The sequence below is a fragment of the Macrotis lagotis genome, chromosome 2, assembly GCF_037893015.1.
Source record: "Macrotis lagotis isolate mMagLag1 chromosome 2, bilby.v1.9.chrom.fasta, whole genome shotgun sequence".
In the NCBI taxonomy this organism is placed as follows: domain Eukaryota; kingdom Metazoa; phylum Chordata; class Mammalia; order Peramelemorphia; family Peramelidae; genus Macrotis; species Macrotis lagotis.
This window is the reverse complement of record NC_133659.1, coordinates 64,076,451-64,096,556: the sequence shown is the minus strand read 5'-3', so window position 1 is coordinate 64,096,556 and position 20,106 is coordinate 64,076,451. Positions and strand designations below refer to the sequence as shown.

Genomic DNA, 20,106 nt, shown 5'->3' with positions numbered 1-20,106 from the left:
GAAGAGCTAGTCTCAAAAACCCCCAAATATAAAACCAAAAAACGTCTACATCAAACAACCAAAGTAGCTGATCAATGCACTGTTACTATGATCGTTACTCTGTTAAGTAATAAAATTAGGACAATCTGATGAAAATATTTCACATAAATATGTTCATGTTTGAGATTGCTATATTTTCCTACTTTTTATCATTTCATTATTACTATGTTATATTATAAAATATTGTGTTTTATGTTACATTATATTATGCTGAATAATGTTATATTATGTTTAAAATGCATATGTTAATATATTAATATGTATAATAAAATAATTTTAATTCAAAAATAAATTGTATGCATTTTAATTTTTAAAAAATCATTTCCAATTAGCTGAAGTAGCAGTCACTCTGGCTCTATCTCTGAGAATGTTAGGCCACAGGTAGGAGTCTTGCTGCCTGTTCCTTGTTGCTTCCTCATGTTCATTGTGGAAGTCCCCTAGCCTCTGATTTGGGAGTTTGAGGCTGGACCAGAGAGGCCTCCCAGAGAGGGCCCTTTGGCCAATGCCAGTCTCTTCCAGGGGAGAAGAGGAGAAAGTCCATGGGTCACTCTCAAGTTCTGGCATGTCAAGTTCTGGGTCTTTCATAGCACAAGCCCCGGATGGACCATAGGACCAGATTTCTTAGGAATCAGAATATATACTCCTATCAAGAGCTTTATAAATATATGGTTCAGAGAGATGAATACTGCTTCCTAAACCTGAGACTGGACATTGCAGGAAAGTTGATTTTTCTGGAGCAAACACAAGTCCAATTTAACGGAAACTAAAAAGGGATAAGTTTATCCAAAATCACCTCAACAATGGGCCTGAACATTGGTACTACTGATGTGAATAAAGCTCCCCTTGTGTTCTGGGATTTAGGAGGGCAAAATGAATTGTTGTCTCTCTGGGTCAAGTGCTATACTGAGTCTCATGGGGTCATCCATGTCACTGATTCTACTGATGAGGAGAGACTCTCAGAAACCAAAAAAGCATTTGAGAAAATTATCACTGGCAAAGCCCTGGAGGGGGTCCCTATCTTGGTACTGATCAATAAGCAGTATATAGAGACCTGACATCAAAACTACATTCATGACTGTATTAATAAAATTGGAAAGAGAGACTGTCTCATCCAGGCTAGCTCTCAAAGGCAAAGGGGTGAATGAGGGCATGGGGTGGATGGTGAGGTGTGTGGAGAGGAATATCTACTGCTGCCCTCCCCACCCCTGGCCATTACATAAGGCCAGAGAAGCACCATTGCTGTGGTTAGACAGCTGCCCCAGTTTAGATTCCACGCACCCCCTTTGTCCATGGCCTGGACCTCATCATCCATTGGATTCTTTTCATTTGGATTTTTGATTTGTTTTTTTTTTTTCCTAAGACAAACTTTTATCTCCATCCAGGAAAAAATGTCATCTTGAGGATTCTACCTGGGGGTTGTCAGGGAAAAGGGAAGGTGTTTGTTGGGGGAGAGTTTCTCTGTGACCAATAGGACCAAGGAGTGACTTTGCCCACATTTACATGAGGTGTGGCTGTATTTTCAGTTGATTGGAGAGCAGGTGGAGTAGTTTTGGTTAATGTTCTAAATTTAGTTCATCTTTTAAGACAAATCATGAAAAACTGACTCAGATCAGCTCTTAGTATGAGTATTAATGAATGGTTGTTATAGATATGTAAGGTAGTGATTCTCATCTGCCTTGAAATTAGTTTTCTTGGGCTTGTCTGACTCAATTTTAATTTTTTGGCCCTAAATCCATTGTGTTTTCTAATAACTTCTCCATTGTCCCTTTCCTGGAGGAAATGACCAGCTCTTGGTTCCCTAGCCTTTCCCGGGATGATGAGCAGCTAGCACTGTCATCAAGAGTAGGCAGAGTTGCAAAACCCCATCTGTTCTAAATGGGGTGACACATTTTTCTGTACCAAACAATATATATATATATAAAAAATTGGGCTCCAAGGAAATATTTGGATATTTTGAGCCAAAAATATAGAAGCTACTTGCTCACCTCTAAACCCTACTTTGCCTTCCAAGGTCCTAGCCCTGGAATCCACAATAGGTAGTTGAAATAACTTGTTCAGACCTGGCCCAGGCCCAAGCACCTAAGCCAAAAGGAGTTATGGGGTTTTTCAGGAGATGTGGGTGTTATTGAAGAGCAACACTGACTGCTTCCACATAGAAGTTGGCTCCATATAATGCAGAACATTGGTCAAATTGTCACCCCAAGCAATGGTAATGAGTTAGGAAATCGAAAATCCTTCCTAGAAAGTGTAGAGATCTTATCTTTTCCTTTTAGTCTCTGAATGATCAAGGAACTGAGGATCAGTAGTGCCAATCTCCCTTTATTCCTATTGTTAATATTTTTTCATTCTGAGGGTTTTGATTTTAATCTGGGCACTAGTGTAATCACTTAGAGTCTCTTGTAAGAAGGTTTAGGCAGCTAACTGATGGTATAAGAACTCATCATTTATGGATCCACTTGCCTAGAAACTTGTGATAGCAACAGAACTATACAACTGCCCAACTCTCACACTTCACATCCAACTTAGAAGCCAAATACTTGGGTATAACTCTTTCTTTTTAGCAAGGCAATGGGGTTAAGTGACTTGCCCAAGATCACACAACTAAGTAAATTATTAGGTGTCTGAGGTAGGATTTAAACTCAGGTCCTCCTGACTCCAGGACTGGTACTTTATTCCCTGCACCACTAAGATGCACCCCCACCCCAACTTGTGTATAACTCATACAATGCTTACAGGGAAGTGGAAGGGAAGCACATATTTAGGGAGAAATTTTCTTCCCTCTCAGGCTAGATTTATGTGGCATCTTGAGCAGTGGTGACATGCTATTGTTAGATAGCCTTTGTTGCAGCTAATTTTAGCTTCCCAAAAGAAGGCAAAAAGGCTAGTATAGGGAAAGCCAAGGTCAAGGGATAGGCCCTGGTTTCCCATTTTGTGAGGTCTCTGTCTCTGTGGCCTGCATGCTCAGTTGTGCCTTAGTCTTGGTAATTAGGACCAGGTAGATTTCTGGCAACATTCTCCCATAATTTATTCTGTTTCTTGGAGACCATTTATAGAGTCAAGTAAAGCACGGACCCTATGGTCAGTCATTCCAAGACATGGCCTTGGCCACAGTTGGACTGTTGAGCAGTCTCCAAGCTACAGGCATTTCTTAATATTGTCCAATCCAAACCCCAACCTATAGTCCGTTACCTACTAATGTCTGTTCCCCTCTTGTGGTTTACTTCTTTTAGAATCTAGTACAAGATATCTTTAAACCTCATTCTTTAATCTCCTTTAACTTTAATTTAGAAAGTTAAGAGGATAGAGTCAGGAAGAAGCTAGACTTTACCTGCCTCCCTTCTCTTTCAGTTGAGGATTTTGACCCGAACATTTCCCTCTAGTCCTAATGTTCATTGAGTTATCAATGTAGTTGCTATTATTTGAACTGAGTCAGAGGGGAAAACATGATTCTGAGGTCTCCTAACATCCCTGAGTGATCTTGGGAAAATTTCCACTGATACAAGGTTTCTCTCTCTTTCTGTTATAAAGGGGTTTTAATGTCTGATCCAGGAAGGACCAGTTATCTATTACTTTTTTGTGGATTGGTGGGGGAGAGAGTTACTGTTTACTGAGAGCTTTGAGATCCTGGGGGGGTGGGTGGGAAGGAAAGGAAGAGAAAACTGCCCAAATTTAAAGTAGCTACACCCCAAAAGCCAAAGTAGGAATTGTTCTTTTATCTTTCCTTTGAGGGAGCAGCTCAGTGTACTTCATGTTTGTATTTAGGTCACAATTGTCCTTATAGGAACATCATATTCTTATATTTTGTGGTAACAAAATATAAGAAATTCCCTTTGTAAATAAATATGGCAATGACAATTTGAGACTTTTCCTGGAACCTGGTCAAGAAAAATTAAATCAATCTTCTACCAAAGTCTAAATGAGGCATCAGGTGAAGTGACTTGTCCAAGATTACAGAGTTAGAAAGTGTTGAGCATCTGAGGGTCTGTTTTGAACTCTATCCACCGGATGTTTTGAAGTTCTTGAATACCTACCTCCTTGGTTTGGTGAAATGAAGCTTGTGACTCAGTGGAGAAGCCTCTAATTTGACTATTCCTGAGGACCTAGGTTTCCCCATATCTATCTATCTATCTATCTATCTATCTATCTATCTATCTATCTATAATTCAGTTCAATTCTATAACCTCTTAGGATTCTCCCCTTTACCGCTTATCACATCCTACTCTTATATTCTTGGATTGATCTAAACCAAGTAGCAACTCCATAGCATAAATATCACTTCCTTTGGAAATTCTAGCCTAGGCTCTGCAGTTGCCTGGTTGGAATTCCCTAACCCCTATTTTAGTCCTGTTCTAATTTATGAAAGCTTGCGTTTTCAAAAGCCTAATTGCCCTAAGGCCCTCAGAGCCATAGCTTCTTGTTCACCCCGACAACTATAACTGGCCTAGGGAAAAATGGAAAAAATAGATAACCCCAGTAACTCTAAGGACTTGACTCTTTCTCACAACAGTGGCTTTTGATTTAGGGACTGAGGGATTAGTGATGTTTCCCAATTTTCTGATATCTGATATCCAGCACTCCAGCAGAAGCTTGGCCAGATTTTGTCCAACTTTATGCTTAAACGCTTGTGCTTATGGAGTCATATTCTTCCTGTCCACTGAGACCTTAAACTTGACCACTAAACAGGCAAGGGTCTGGTCACTAATTGTAGGGTCTTGTGGCCACCACTCTCAAGGTGTAGAAACTGTTTTTAATCCTCAGTGTTTCTCTATGTTTAGAAAAATAAAAATCTGATAAGAAAAAAAATCATTTTTACATTATTCTAATTCAAATTATTTTGGGACTATCTTAGTATTTTTTCCCTTTCTGAGTCATGAACTCACAGTTGTTGTATTTTATTCTTGAAGAAAACTATCAGTAAGGTGATGTTATGACATGCACATGAATTGGATCAGAGTGAGGGGGTGTCATTCAGAGTCTCCAGAGTCACTTTCTCTTTGGATCCAGTGACCAGATATGAATCAGGATGATTGGAGATGGCCCAAAATATGAGGCCATCGGGTGAAGTGACTTGTCCAAGATTACACAGTTAGAAAGTATTAGGCATCTGGGGGTCTGTTTTGAACTCTATCCACTGGCTTATTTGAAATTCTTAGTGCATGAATAGCCAAACAGCAACTTTAGAGATAAATGAAATTTTTTTCTGAAATGTATGTAAAGATCATGAATTAAGTACAAAGAGGGAAATGTCCTAACAGATTAAATTAACTTAATGATTTAAAAATTAAATTTTTTTTTGTTTTTATTTTTGAGGAGTTAATCAGGTTATATGACTTGCCCAAGGTCACACAACTAGTAAGTGTCTGAAGCTGGATTTGAATTCAGTCTCTTCTGGCTATAGGACTGGAGCTCAATTTACTACACTATCTAGCTCTTGCTCCCACCTCCAAAAATCCTAATTTTGGAAGAAAGTGAGATAACAAATGCAAATGGATAGCATAAACATTGTCAGCTTTATTCAATAAAATCATTGCATTAGGCAGACCAGTTTCAAATACAAAGCAAATAGCATTTGTCATATTTGCTTATTGAAAATGGATGAAATTTTGTCTCTTCTTCTTGGTCTGATTAGTTCCATCTGTTTTATAGTATTTCAGTTAAAAAAAAATCTATTCCAAGCTGAAAACTCCTTTCAAGGTACTAAGTGTAGATGGGCAGTTGTCCAACTAAGGGACAAACATCCTGATCCTTTTTCAGATAACTAGAGCTCTCCCGTGCCACTGAAACAAAAGGGAATGGTTGGGAAAAAACTCAGTTTGCATAGAACATGTGCATCAAAAGGGGAAGCAGCAATGAAAACTGTGCAAAACCAAAGGTGCTTAAAGGAACTTACTCTAGGGTCAGACAACCAGACATGAGGTATCACTAGGTAAAACTCTCTTCTTCCCTGAACCACTATCCCCCACTTCCTTCCACTATCTTTGAAAGTGAATCATGTGTGGGAACAAGCACCTGCATTATATAATATAATATAGGTATATAATATTAATGTATCATAAATATTATTTGCTATATTATGTTTCATTATGTTTTGTTTTCTGTTATCTTATGTTATGACTCCTGAGAAGAAAGTGAGACTGGTTACTTGCAAACCCCTCAACTCAAATCCAATTCATTTACATGTCATGGTATCACCTCTTCCTGATGTCATAGTCTTCTTTGAGGACAAAGGACAAACAACCACAACAATGGGTCTATAAATTCAAGTCCCAGAAGGGAAAAAATACCAAGCTACCCCCTAAAGAATTCAAATTGGACTAATATAGAAATGATTTTTTTTAAAAAAAATTAAAATGAATACAATTTATCTTCAAATTGCAATTATTTTTCTTATACATCCTGAATCCTTAAAAGGTACCTGAAGACCATATAGTCCAAACTTTCTCATTTCATTTATGAATCTCCTTTCTCACATTCTTGAGACAGAATACTCCAGCCTTTGCTTGTAAACCTGCAGTGTTAGGAAACTCATTACCTCTTGAGGAAGCCATTTAAATTTTTTTGCAAAGTTCTAATTATCGACGAGTTCTTTCCCACATTGAAGCAAAACCTGCCACCCTATAGTTTTCAGTCACTGGTTCTACTTATCTCTAGAACCCAAGTTGAATAAATAATAGCTCCTTATCTACATGAAGATAGACTATACCCCTCTAAATCTTTTTCTTTCCCAGACTAAATATTTCCAGGTCTTCAAGTTAATTTTCTCCAGATAGTTTTGAATGTTCTTACCATGAATTTTTTCAATCTACAATTTACTGCCAAGACCATACCAATTGTGGTATGGTCATGGAAGAATATAATGTGATTAAGTCATACTCCTATACTTTCAATAATTCAAACTGATTTCACATAATTTATTTTGGTTGTCATCTCATATGATATAACTATTTTTTAACATCTCCATTCATGGGTGTCTTCTTATTCTCACTAAACAAAGAGATGCACACATGAACATGTGTGATTAATTTTATTTAATCCACAAATAGAATATTATGCCTATTTCTATTAAATTTGAGAGTTGTTGGCAAGGGTAGATTGGAACCTGCTTGGACCATCAATTATTAAATTTCCAGTGTGGACATTTACACATTGGAAATGGGCAAACAAATTAGAACTTCATTGTTTTGTTAATTGCCTAGACTTAAGAAAATGATGGAGAGGATGTTAGAAATGCAAATCAAACCTAAAAGTATGTTGTATTTTACATTTTTTTGAGGAGTCTATTGTTAGATATTTATCAGCACATCCCTGATCTTTATTCTATCTTTCTCTCTCCCCCCTCTCCTTCAGTTACTAATGAGACACCCATCAGCATTTGGGAGATCCTAAAGAAGAAAAATTGTTTTTAATGACTGAGATAGAATGAAAAGTCATCACATACCTGGAATTTATTGACAAGATTACAGTCTGCTGATTCAGTACTCTATTGAGAGTTTTCCACAATTCTTTATTTTTAGTTTCCTGCAAGTTGCAGAAAAAGTCAAATTACATAACAGCATTGGTTATCATACTAAGAACTTTCTTAGGGGCTGTTGAGAGATCATCCTGACCTGTGGGTTGATTAAAGACAAGTCATTTAATTTTTCTGAGACATATTTGCTGATCTTGTAAATGATCTTGGATTGATCCAAGGTTTATCTTGAAACCTATATGAGTTAAGTATAAAACACTTTGCAATTATATAAACCTGTTAAACTAAATGATGCCTATGTACCAGATATTTTCTTTAGAATAGCCTTGAAAGACAGATAATATGGTATTGTATAGGTAGTCCAGTGCAGTATATTAGATATTTTCAAGGAAGACTGGTGTGAGGGCTGCTGAAACCTTTTCAGGGTTGCTTTCCACCTTTGATGTTCTAACTCTCACCTGAGGCTCCAAGAAGTTGAAGCAAGCACAGTGTCTATACTCCATTAAACCATCTTGGCAGGTGGGCTAGACTAGGTTGAAGGTAACCAAGGGCACCTAAACCTCATCTGTGAAGACTTTGCCTAGTGGAATGGGTGGAGGAGAACAATTTGCTCCAGTGGACATAAAGGCAGCTGAAAAAGGCATTGTGGACCTCTTAGAGCTTGGTTAGACAACAAGGATGACAAGGTCATCTACTGCATCTCAAGTCATTGCCAGTTGTCTTGATCCTGCCTCTGAACTGTGATGACTTCGGAAGACAGAATGAAACCTACAACTTTGTGCAACTCTGCCTCACTTAAATAAAATTTATGCACAAATCAAAATTCATTTCTCATACCATTTTACCAACCAACCAACTAGCCAACTAGAATTTAAGTCATTAAGGACTGAGTTCAAATCTTGCCTTTGAGTTCAAATACTTAATACTTGTGTGACTTGTGTGACTTGTGTGACTACCTCTGGCAGCCTCAATAAAATTGATATAATCTTAATTGTAACATAGTCTACTATTACAGGATTATTGAGAGGCTTGAAATGACAATACAAACTTTAAAGTACAACGTGAAATGAAATTATAATTTTTTCCCCATTTTACAGATGAGAAAAACAAGGATCAGGATCACATAAGGAAAAAGGATCTACAGTTGAACTTTGAACCCAGGTTTTCCTGACTCCTGAAAGAGATCTCCATTCATGTTAAAAGGAAACTTGGATGCAAAGCAAGTAAAATTCCAACCTGATAGGCTAAAAATTAAAGGGTGGCATAGTTAATAGATATTTATTTAATTCATGGTTATTCTAGGTGCCAGAGGACCTAAAAATGAAGTACAAGATGCCATTTCTCTCTCTCAAAGAATTTAAAATTCTATTGAGGAGGCTAGACTATGAAAATGAAATAGAGAAAAATATTATTCAGCAAATAACTAAATGTTAAATTGCATAGTTTTGGAATTATATGCCCTGTAAGAGGGATGGTAGGGTGCAGTGCTTTCTAGGCAACAAATTGTTCCTTCTAATTCACTCTAATGCAATAAGCATTCATTATGGAACTACTATGAACAATTAGTCCACAATTCGATACAAATCAGTACATTTAGACACAAAGTCAATGAACAAGACAGCTCCAATGCTCAAGGCGGGGTATAAGGCAGAAAAAGAACATATAGATATTTAAGTAGTATAAGATAAAATGTAATGCTGTAGGATAGTGTGATAAGGAGAAGTTTGACATGGGAAACGAGAGTTGAGCTGACTTTTGAAGGAAACGGGATTTCAAATAGAAGAAGGGAAGAGGAAGTATATTCTAGGCTTAGGAAATAGCCCAGTTGAAAAAAGAAAAGAAAAGAAAGTTCTGAGGTTGAAGGTAGTCTTATGTCAGCAAATTCAAGAAGGTCAATTTGCATGGATAATAAAATACATAAAAGGGAGTAATATAAAAGAAGACTAGAAACAGAGTTTAGAGCCAGGTAATAAAAGGTTTTAAATGACAAGTGGACAAAGGTAATTTTTCCCAGAGGCAATAGAGAGTCAGGAAAATTTATTGTTGTTTGTCCTTCATTCTTGAAGGGAACCAGTGACATCACCAGGGTGATGTTTTTTCATGAATTGGATTTGAGTGAGACAGAACAGATTCATTCTCTTCTTCAGAGACATTGGCATCCAGTGGCAAGATGTAAGTCAAGATGACTGGTGATTTCAAATGTGGTCATTTGAAAAAAGGAGGGAGAAAGAAATTTGACCACGGCACAAAACAACACCTGAGCTTAAGGCTTCCAGAAGCTAAGGGATTTCATTCCAAGCTGAAATGGGACTTGATGGAGAAATGGGACTTTTTTCTCCCTTCCCTCTTCCATGAACATGTAACTTTGCAAGGGAAGAATATGCTAGGAGGAGGATAAAACTAAATTTGGTAGCTTGGTGGTATTAATTCATGATGAGTTTCTTTTGTCTTTCCTTCTCAAAGAAGACCATGATATTGGGGAGGTGATGCTATGACAAGCAACATGAATTGGATTTAAGTAAAGGGTGCTGTGCTGTCACCAGCCTCACTTTCTCCTCTGGAACCATCTGGGTCCAGGAATCAGTTATGAATCAGGATGTCTAGAGATGGTCCTAGATGAGAAGTGGTCAAGGTAAAGTGAGTATCCAGTGTCTGAGACTAGATTATCATCTCCCTAGCACCTTCCCCAATGGCAAAAAAGACCATCTTTCCCCTGGAAAATCAAGGGCTAATGAAAGTGGGGAGAGCAATGATGTATAGAGGAAAGTGTTCCTTTGTCATGTGACAGAGAAGGCCCCACTAAAGTTTATTGATCAGAGAAGTAACATGGTCAGAATAGGCATGGATGGATGAATGAAAGTTGGTGGGAGGGGTGGAGGAGAGAAGGAAGAGACCTGAGACAAGGAGACCAATTAGGAGGTTAATTTCAATTATCCAGGTGAGAGGGAATAAAGACATGATCAAGGATGGTGGTCACCTGAGTTGGAAGAAGGGGGTACATGAGGGATGTTGAGGAGTAGAACTGACAAAACTGACTGAATATGTGGGGTGAGGAAGAATAAGCACCGAGTTTGCAAAATTAGGTGACTAGATGGATGGTGGTATGTATGTATGTCCAAAAAAAATAGGAAAGGTCAGTGCCAGAATTTGAACTTAGATCATTTGATTCCCAAATTGGCACTTTTCTTATCACTTAATAACTCTTTACAATATGAAGAAAAGGTTATGTGGTATAATTTCAAGATGAACTGGCAGAAATTATGTCCTATGCCTTCTGTTATAGCCAAGGAGGCAAGGACCTAAGAGGAAAGGGTGAGATGGAATGCCATCCCAAAATTGCAGACGGAAGTCCTGGTTGGGAATTTCTTACCTAAACCTTTTCCTACTTCTTTTTAGTTCCCCTAACTTTTTTTTTATATTTGAATATTTTTATTTCTTCACAAACTTTATAAATAGTTTTATGCATCCAAAAATCCATTTTATTTTTCATGATCTCTCCCTCATCTTTTTCTAGTTTCTACCAATCATGTTTTGCAAGGTTTTGAGTTTCATAATTTTTCTTCCTCTCTCCCTTCCCTCCCCCTTCCCCCCCCACAACAGAAGGCAATCTGATGTAAATTTTACATTTGCATCCATGATAAGCATAGATGTAGTTCCCCTTACTCTTTTCACTTTTGGGGATCAATGTGGGTTAGTAGTGATCAAGATCATTGACAAGTATGAAAGGTGTAGGTGTGGATATTGCAATGGAAAAAGGACAAGGTGGAGATAGTAAAGAATCAAAAGATCTTTGTTTTTCTCATAGGTATCTAACTGCATCTCCTTCTCTATCTCTCTATATACATGAGGAAGCCATTAAACACTGATTATGGGAACCATGTCTTAAGATGAGCAAGTCCTGTATAGAGTGTGGGTGTGTGTATCAAATTGTAATAAACTCAAAGGGCAGAACCTTTTTCTTCTCTAAGATAAATACAAAATACCTCTTAAAACACATCCTATTTCCATTTCAGTTTTTGTTTCCTATTTTATTTATTTTTTGAGAAACAGAAATTTGATAACTGCAATAAAACAAATATTTTGGTTATTGTCTCATGCTCAGTAGCACAGTGATTTGTCCTGTCTGAATTTTATCCTTCAGAAGAGGATAACAGTGGCTCTCATCTAATCTCAAAAACTTCGGTATCTTGCCTGAAGCAATGGTTCTATCTGACCAGTATTTTCTATTTATTAAAGAGGAAAAACAAAGAAAAATTATGGGGAAACCTGATAGGTTACTGGAAATTCAATTGGAGTTTTTAACAGGTAAATATTAGAGATAACTGAAAATCAAAAGCAAGTAAATTTGCTATCTAAATTACAAAAAAAAATTCTACACTTTAAGAATCAATAATTGAAACTCTCAGGGTAACTAATAGACAAATTGAATTATAAACAATTTAGGAGATATAAATGTCTATTTCAATTTTCTATCCTTCATCTTATACAGAATCTTTATCAGATTTGTTTCGTGAACAATTTAACATTTGACATTTTTGAAGACATTTATTGTGAATATAACAAGTCTTTGTCTGACAATAATGAATAATCGCTTTGTCAATGATTACTCTGACTCTCTATGCAGAATAAATTCAACCTTTTTTCTGGAGATATGGATTTTTTCTGAATTTCTGAGATAATATTTTTACTATTTCAATAGTCACTGGTGAACCACAATTCATTAATAAATCTGATGATTTAACACTCACAGAATATGATACTGCAGCAAAATAAAATGGAAGCATGGATGATTTTAAAGATTCTGGTACATTCAGTTTTGTGTCAGGTAATCTTATTGGTGGAGTTTGTGGTGTGACTACTTATATGACCCAGATAGTCACCATCATCTTGCTGCCCATAGTTAGCCACAAGGATGTACTGTTTCTACCATATTTTTACAAAATCTGACAATGCAATATTCCAAAATTTTACTTACCATATGTTGCCATTTCATACTGATTTTCAAGGCCTGCTGATGGATAGAAGCTAAGGAGGAAGGAGCAGAAACTTAAAGTGATTAATGTTTGGATCATTGAGAATAATATATTTATCACAAAATTAAGTGTAAATATCATTTTAAAAGCTCCATTAAGTTCTCTGTATTTGTGATGACTCATTTTTCCCAGCACAATGCTTGGTGGTAAAAGATAAAGTCCCTTGAATAGAGAGTAGTTTGTATTTGAGCCAATTTTCTGAATAGAGACTTTTCTTTGGAGATTTGGATAAATCGTTTCTATCTTAAAAGTTGGTATTATAATGTTGTTATCATCATGGTTAGTCTCTAGAATCCTATTTAGAAAGAGGATGAGTTTTCTTTGAGTTTAGAAAACTCATCTTTTCTGATTGGGGGAGGAGGAAACAGTCTAGGTTTTTTGCATTCTTTGTATTGTCAAGATAGTTCAACCTGATTTTATATCTATTGGATATTTTTGAAAAGGAGTAAGAAAAAGCTAGGGAAGGCAAAATGCTGAATAAGTCTTTTCATTGATTAGCTATGAGAAGCAGATGGTATTATAGTATACTACTAACTCAAACCCCATAATTGTCAGATCTTGACATTTCTACCTCCATAACTCCTTAATCAGTTCCTTTTTCTTCCTCACATGATCACCATTCTATTTCAGGCCATCTTGTGACCTCAATCTATCTTTTGGACCCTGTTAATACAATATTCCTTTTCTCACATCCTTGACTGATCAGTCTTACTGGCTTTATTATTCTTCCATGTACAAGAAGGACATTTCATTTCTCATCTCCAAGACTGTGCTGACTGAACCCCATGTCTGGCATGAGATCTCATAACCTCCACTTTCTGAATATTCTACCACCATTGAGTTCAAAGGTTATAGTAGGCTCATGATGCTACTATCCCACATCTGGGTGATTAACCATAATAGAATACTATGAGCAGTTAAAAGCTATTGTGAGGGGTGGCTCAGTGGATAGAGCACCGGCCCTGGAGTCAGGAGTACCTGAGTCCAAATCCGGCCTCAGACACTTAATAATGACCTAGCTGTGTGGTCTTGGGCAAACCACTTAACCCCATTGCGTTGCAAAAACTTAAAAAATAAAAAAATAAAAGTTATTGTGAAGGCACTGGACATACTGGGTGGGGGAGAGTAAGAAGGATAATAGTGGACAAGACCACAACTCTGAGGACTCCAAATATGAATTGAAGTGATAGTTTAGATTAGGGCCCTGCTGGATGTTAAGCCCAGCAATCATCCTGGGTCCCCAATGAGGCAGAATACTATATTTTCATTCCCTGTGATACAATGGATTTAAGCATCAGATGATAATGAGTTCTTTACCGATTTCTCTTCAAAGTAGGTGACAATGGGGAAGTTACCCTCTTTAGACTTCAGTTTCCTCATCTCTAAGTTAGGGATTAGTATTGCTTCTTACTCTTATCAATGTAACTCCAACTATTATTACAAGACATTGTATATACTATTCAATTAATTTTTGTTCAGTTAAATTAAAAATTTAAAGATTCTCCTTAGTACTATTGGCTTTGATCTTACAGTATGACTCTTTATCAAAAACTTTCTTTTCATGGGGACAAAAGACAGATAATGAAAAATTCAATGAGATCCTTGAAGAATGGGGCCATTAATATTTAGGAGAGAAAATTAGCACTGTTTGGCAGTGGGAAAGACGTCACTTACGGTCTTTACTCATTGTTGCTAGGAGTAGAAATGAGGAGTTAGCCAATGTCTTTTCCTTGAACAAAACACTCAGTACTTTGACTCAATCAAAACAACATCCCCTAGTTGTTTCTAGTTGTCACGGCGACCACCCGGCCCTGGGATTCCATTTGAAAAGGCTGGTAACTGACCTCCAGTAAGAATGATCGGTACCTGGCTGACCTAGGTAGTCTACCTGATCCTCAATTGTCACCAGCACCTGAAGGAGGAGCTCCTGGTTCTCAGATCTTTCAGGGAATCTTCAGCACAAGAAGTTATGTACAGAGTTTCAAAATTACCATTGGTGATTCAAAATTCCAAATTACTCCCCCCACAAAAGCCAACAACAACCAAAAAACCTAACGCCTAGCATTCTAATAATAATTTCTGTGTGAGGGTGTGTACTGAGTTGTACAATAAATAGTTGGTTTGCATTTTATGTTGAAAGATAAAATATTTGTTTTCTTTCTTGTGTCTCTGAAGTTCTTCTTTTGGTTTTTGCTATTGTTTTGCTTATTTTGTTTAAAAAATCAACCCTTTTGATGTATGTCTGAAACAAGTTATTCAACAATAAGCCAGAACTTTTTTTTTTGGCTAAGAGAAAAAAAAAAGAGTTTTGTGGATGTTTCTGTGTATGTATATGTATATGCATATGTATATGTATATGTATATGTATATGTATATGTGTGTGTATGTGTCTCTGTGTGTGTATTAGCTCACTAGAACAAGATAACATTTAGATGCTGATTCTAACGCAGAACCCCAGATTCTAGATTTGTTTTCTTTTCAAATAAAGTAACAAACAGAAGCATATTCTCAAATCCAATGCAGCAAAGTTTTAAGTAGAAGCTAAATATGTTATCCATTATTTTTCTTATATTTCATTGGTTCTTCTATTCCTTCAGAGGAGGGGTCAAATATCTCCCCCATCCTGCACTTCCAAAGAACTCCCATTTAGTTCCATATTTGTATATTCTTTATCAGAAAGGAAATGATGCACTTCTTTCCCAAAGTATTTTACCACATATCAGCAAAGCAGAGAGAACAAATATCCTCCCCATTTTGTAAATGAGTGCTAATCTGAAACTAAGTCACTTGTTTAAAGTGATTTTCACTTAATAAAAACAAATTCTCTCATTTTTGTCAAGATACTTTCAACATTTGGTGCTAGAAAAGTCAGCTTTCTGTGCATTGCTACACAGAGTCACTAGATGTCACTAGAATTAAATTTTCCAAATAGGTTGCTGAAATCAACACTAGTATTTAAAAAATCGTAGGGAGAAGGACATGGAATTCACTCTGGTTCAAACAAAAAGTGTGGGCTCTGATCAAAACTACTCAAGGCCTGTGCTTCCCTATGAGATAATAGATATATAGCTCTAAAGCCTAATATAAATGCCAGTTATGCCTATTCTCATTCTTCCCATCTTATCTTTGATAGAGTTCAGATAAAAATAATCCTTGACAAGTCATGATTCTGGTATTGTTGGCAACTTTGAGAGTTAAGAGTCCCATCTTTACATTTAGTTGGAAAAAGTAAAATAAAATAATTTAAAAAAAAAGAAAGAGGGGCAGCTAGGTGGCACAGTGGGGCGGCTAGGTGGTGCAGTGAATAGAGCACCGGTCTTGGAGTCAGGAGTACCTGGGTTAAAATCCGACCTCAGAAACTTAATAATTACCTAGCCATGTGGCCTTGGGCAAGCCACTTAACCCCACTGCCTTGAAAAATCCAAAAAGAAAAAGAACCCTAGCTTTAGAGGCAAAGAAACGAAATTCAAATTTTACCTCTGATTCTGATGATCTGTGATTCCTTGGTCAAGTCAAAAATTGTCCTAGGCCTCCACTTTTAAAATGTGATAAGATGATATTTTTGTAATTTTAATGTTCATTGGACTATTGCAGAGGTAAATGAAATTATTGCTTATTTGTGATTAAATAAGTTTCAGAATTTGTGCCTTGTCCAGGGAATCTTTGAAAAGCATGTTTGGGACAATTTTAGGAGCATGCAGGATGTTGGGGATTAGATAAAGCTTCATTGAATTGTCACATAGTTTTGATTTCTTCTGTTATTTTCTCTCTAGAGGGAAGTAGTTTAGAGACTATAAAAACAGTTATTAGAATGTTTTTCCTAAATTTTTATGTTGTTATACCTGGGTGATTATAAGCATTATCTTTAATAAAACTCCAATTCCAATATAATTCATCTGTTGAATTCTCTAGGATGCTTTGAGATTTGTAGTGGTATTTTGGGGATTTGTAATTTGCTAATTGATGAAGAAGAGTGGGCATCTAGGCTATAGATAGAGGGGGGGAAGCATTAAGTACTATGTGCTAGAAATAGTGTCGAGTGGTAGGGACATAAATACAAGCAGGCAAGATGGTCCCTATCCTCAAGGAACTTGAATTCTAATGGGAGAAAATAACGCATAAAGGAGAGCTAGAAAGTAGGGGTAGAAGGGAGAGGAAAATTGTATGGATATGACTGGAAAGTATCATGAAGGTCTGATTACTTGGAAGATATTGTAAAAGTTCAACTATCAGAGCCAGAGTTCAAGGTTACATTTCAGATAAGAGTTATGATTTTAAATTCATCCCAAATACTCTCAGTGGACATTGACTCTTCCTAAGGAGTCTATGTTTCTATGTTCTCTTTCCTTTCTTAGGCTCAAAGGCAGAAGGTTTGAGGATATCTAAAGTTTGGGTTAAAGTGGAATAATTCTGTCATCTTTAGGACATGTGATATCATAGGATAATAGATTTCAAGAAAGAAGTAATCAACATTGTATATATTTGCCTGGTTTTTGTCAAATAAATATTTCTAATAAAGTCACTAAAACAATAGAGATTTGTTTTTCTGTTCTTCTTTAGGGGTAGTTGGAGTATTGTGAGGAGAGGTTGGGGATGTCTCAGAGTCAACAGACCATAAATAGACACATTCCATGACTATATGTCAAAGTAAATATCAGGAGACTAAGACCCTCTTGAGACACTAGAATATTTGAATCATCTGTAGCCTCACCCAGTGGTCACTGTTTCTAAAAGCTTCCAGAAATGCCCCCCTACTACTCTTTTCACCCCATTTTCCACCCAATTTCAGAAGTGAACACACAGGAAATTCCATATGCCAAGAACATTTAAATATAAAGGTCAGTCTAGTTAATGGGAATAGGAACTGAATCTATGGCATTGCATCTAAGCTCACGTTGAGATTTCCGAAACCTGAGACAGGTAAATATTATACTGGGATCAAGCATAAAACTTTTTCCTATTGGTGGAGAATTGATTATTCAATGTCTTGTCCTATAGGAGGGGTACACCGATGAGAGCTTGGGAGAGGAGCGATCCTGTGGTCTTTTGCAAATGGACTTGGGTCCTGGATTGCCATAATGACTAAATTTTCTGTGGATAAGGTCTGTATAGGCTTCATTCAATTTTAAATGCACCAAATTTTGTAGGTGAAAGAATATTGGAAAATACTAATTTAATCCATATATGAATAGGTATAGCTTATAATATCATTGATTATTTGTCATCCAATCTCTACTTGAACTCCTCCAGTGAAGGGGAAAACCCTTAAATTCAGAGGCAGCACATTCTACTTAAGTCATCCCTAATAAGATTTTCCCCTCTTTTTGGACCAAATTTTAATTCTCTTAGCTTTCAACTATTATTCCTAGTTCTGCCTTTGTGGTCAAGCAACCATGCCAAAACTTTATTATAGTTCCTTTTGTGACATGATCTGGCTTCTCATTTAGTCACCCAAAAAAAGCACCTTCCACAGCTTCCCAATTGACCAAGATAAAAGGGAAGGAGAGAAGAAAACTTTTGGAGAGGTTGGGATGGTATGGTATGGGCTAGAGAGCAAATGGAATTAATATTAAGACTGTTACAAGAGAGAAAGGATATTTTATGATACAACAACCTTTAGTCAGCCATAAATATTTATTAAGCATTTATTAAATGATTGAGATAAAAAGAAAGGCAAAAGACAGTCCCTGTTCTCAAGTAGTTCACAGTCTAAAGGAGAAGACAATATTTGATCAGCTAATTTCAACCAATATAGATATAGGATAAATTCTAAATAATCTTAGGTGGACACCACCACAAAAAATGGAATAGGCGAAGGCTTTTTGTTAAAGGTGGAATTTTATTATGGACTTGAAAAACATCAGGGAATTCAGGAAGTGAAGATGAGGAGGGAAAGAATTCCAGGCGTGGAGGACAACCAGTGAAAATATAGTGTTGACAAAGTAACTTGTGTGGGGAGTAGCAGATCCATGTCACTGGAACACAGGATTTGATTTGTTCTACTCAGAATCAGAAGGAAAAATTAAGAGTAATATATGGAAGTTGCAAAGAGGTGATTTTAGGGTCAATGTAAGACAAAACTTCCAAAAATACTATTTCCAAATTGAATCAATTCCTTTGGGAAGCTGATGGGCAGGCTCTCACTATTAGTCTTCAAAAAAAAGTCAGATGGCCACCGCTGTGGGAGTATAAGATTCTGGCTAAATGTAAAGGAAATTTTTCTAACAGTAAGAACTGTCCAACAAGGACTAACCTCCTTAGTGAGCAAGCTCCCTATCTCTAGAAAAATTAAAACTGAACCAAGATGACTCCCTATCAGTGTGTCAGGCAACCACGATCCTCAGGTGCATGATTTTCAGGTGCAGGAATACACACACACACACACACACACACACACACACACAATCACACACACCCCTCTTGGGATAGTCGAGTTTTCATTGTCTTCTTTCCCTAAGTAGCCAAGCAGAGAGTCATGAAACCTCAGGGACATCCATTTGGATTTTTCCAGTTGTTTCCTTTAAATACCCTGGATATAGTAGCCTGTAGTGGAAGAGTCAATGATGCATTCAGCCAATCTTGCCCAAGCATTAGTTATAGACCACTAAATAGTGTGACAGTAGTGCCCTTGCAGCAGTGCCTACCACACACTACTGTGCAGTGCCTACTCTATTATCTACCACTTCTAAGTCCCTGTGAGCATCTTCCTTTCCTCCAGACTGATACCAGTATGTTGAAAAGGTAATTCAGGAAACAGGAAGAAATTGGATTAAATGTCTTAAAACTCTTAAGATTCTATGAGCACTCTCCTGAATGTGTTCCTAGTACCCCCTTGTAAAGCTAGTATAATGCAATAATAGGGTCATAAATTTGTGCATAAACTTTATATTTTCACATTTGGGCAAAGATGAACAGAAGGGTCATCTTAATAGTGAAGGTTTTAAAGAGGTAGCTTTAAGTTGTAAAGACAGCAGCATTTACAATTGATCCTAGAGACATTGGGGGCTGTTTGTGCTCACTGATAAGAGGAGTGATGAGACTATACCTGAACTTTGGGAAAATTCCTTTGGCACCTGGCCATAAGATATATTGGAGAGAGGAGAGACTTTATATAGAGAGGCTCACTCTTAAGGAATATCTAAGCAAATAAATCATATTGACAATTATAAATACCCAAGTTAACTACAAAGGACATATGAAGGAAGACACTACCTGCATCCAGAGAAAGAACTGGTAAATAGAATAATGTATTTGTGTATGTGTGTGTATATATGTGTGTGTGTGTGTGTGTGTGTGTGTGTGTGTGTGTGTGTGTGTATTTGCATCTAATGGTAGCCATTTCTAAAGCAGGGAGGGGAAGGAAAAAAGGGGGAAAAGAAAATTATACAATAATTGTATTATATATTTAAAAGGAATAATAAGTTGTATATAATAGATTTGCAGTTTCATGAGCAATCATCTTTTTTACTATGCTGTGCTAAAAATGCTTGTTTTATTCTATAAATTAAAAATAAAATAAAAGAATATGAAGTTACAAAAAGAAATATCTAGATTTAACTCCTACTT

General features: G+C 36.7%; 1 protein-coding gene and 1 pseudogene across 2 annotated transcripts in view; one reads left to right on the top strand and one right to left on the bottom strand.

Annotated features, from left to right (window-relative positions):
• MROH9 (maestro heat like repeat family member 9) overlaps window positions 1-14,310 on the bottom strand; it is a 76,120-nt gene extending 61,810 nt beyond the window's left edge. For both annotated transcript variants that reach the window (XM_074221987.1, XM_074221988.1), the window contains exons 1-3: window positions 14,215-14,310; window positions 12,483-12,532; window positions 7,478-7,557 (exon numbers count right to left, since the gene is read on the bottom strand). In XM_074221987.1, the coding sequence (XP_074078088.1) occupies window positions 7,478-7,557; window positions 12,483-12,532; window positions 14,215-14,227 (143 nt within the window). In that variant the 5' untranslated portion in view covers window positions 14,228-14,310. The remainder of the gene's footprint in view (window positions 1-7,477; window positions 7,558-12,482; window positions 12,533-14,214) is intronic.
• On the top strand, window positions 639-1,377 carry LOC141510832 (ADP-ribosylation factor-related protein 1 pseudogene; annotated as a pseudogene).
• Window positions 14,311-20,106: the final 5,796 nt, after the last annotated feature.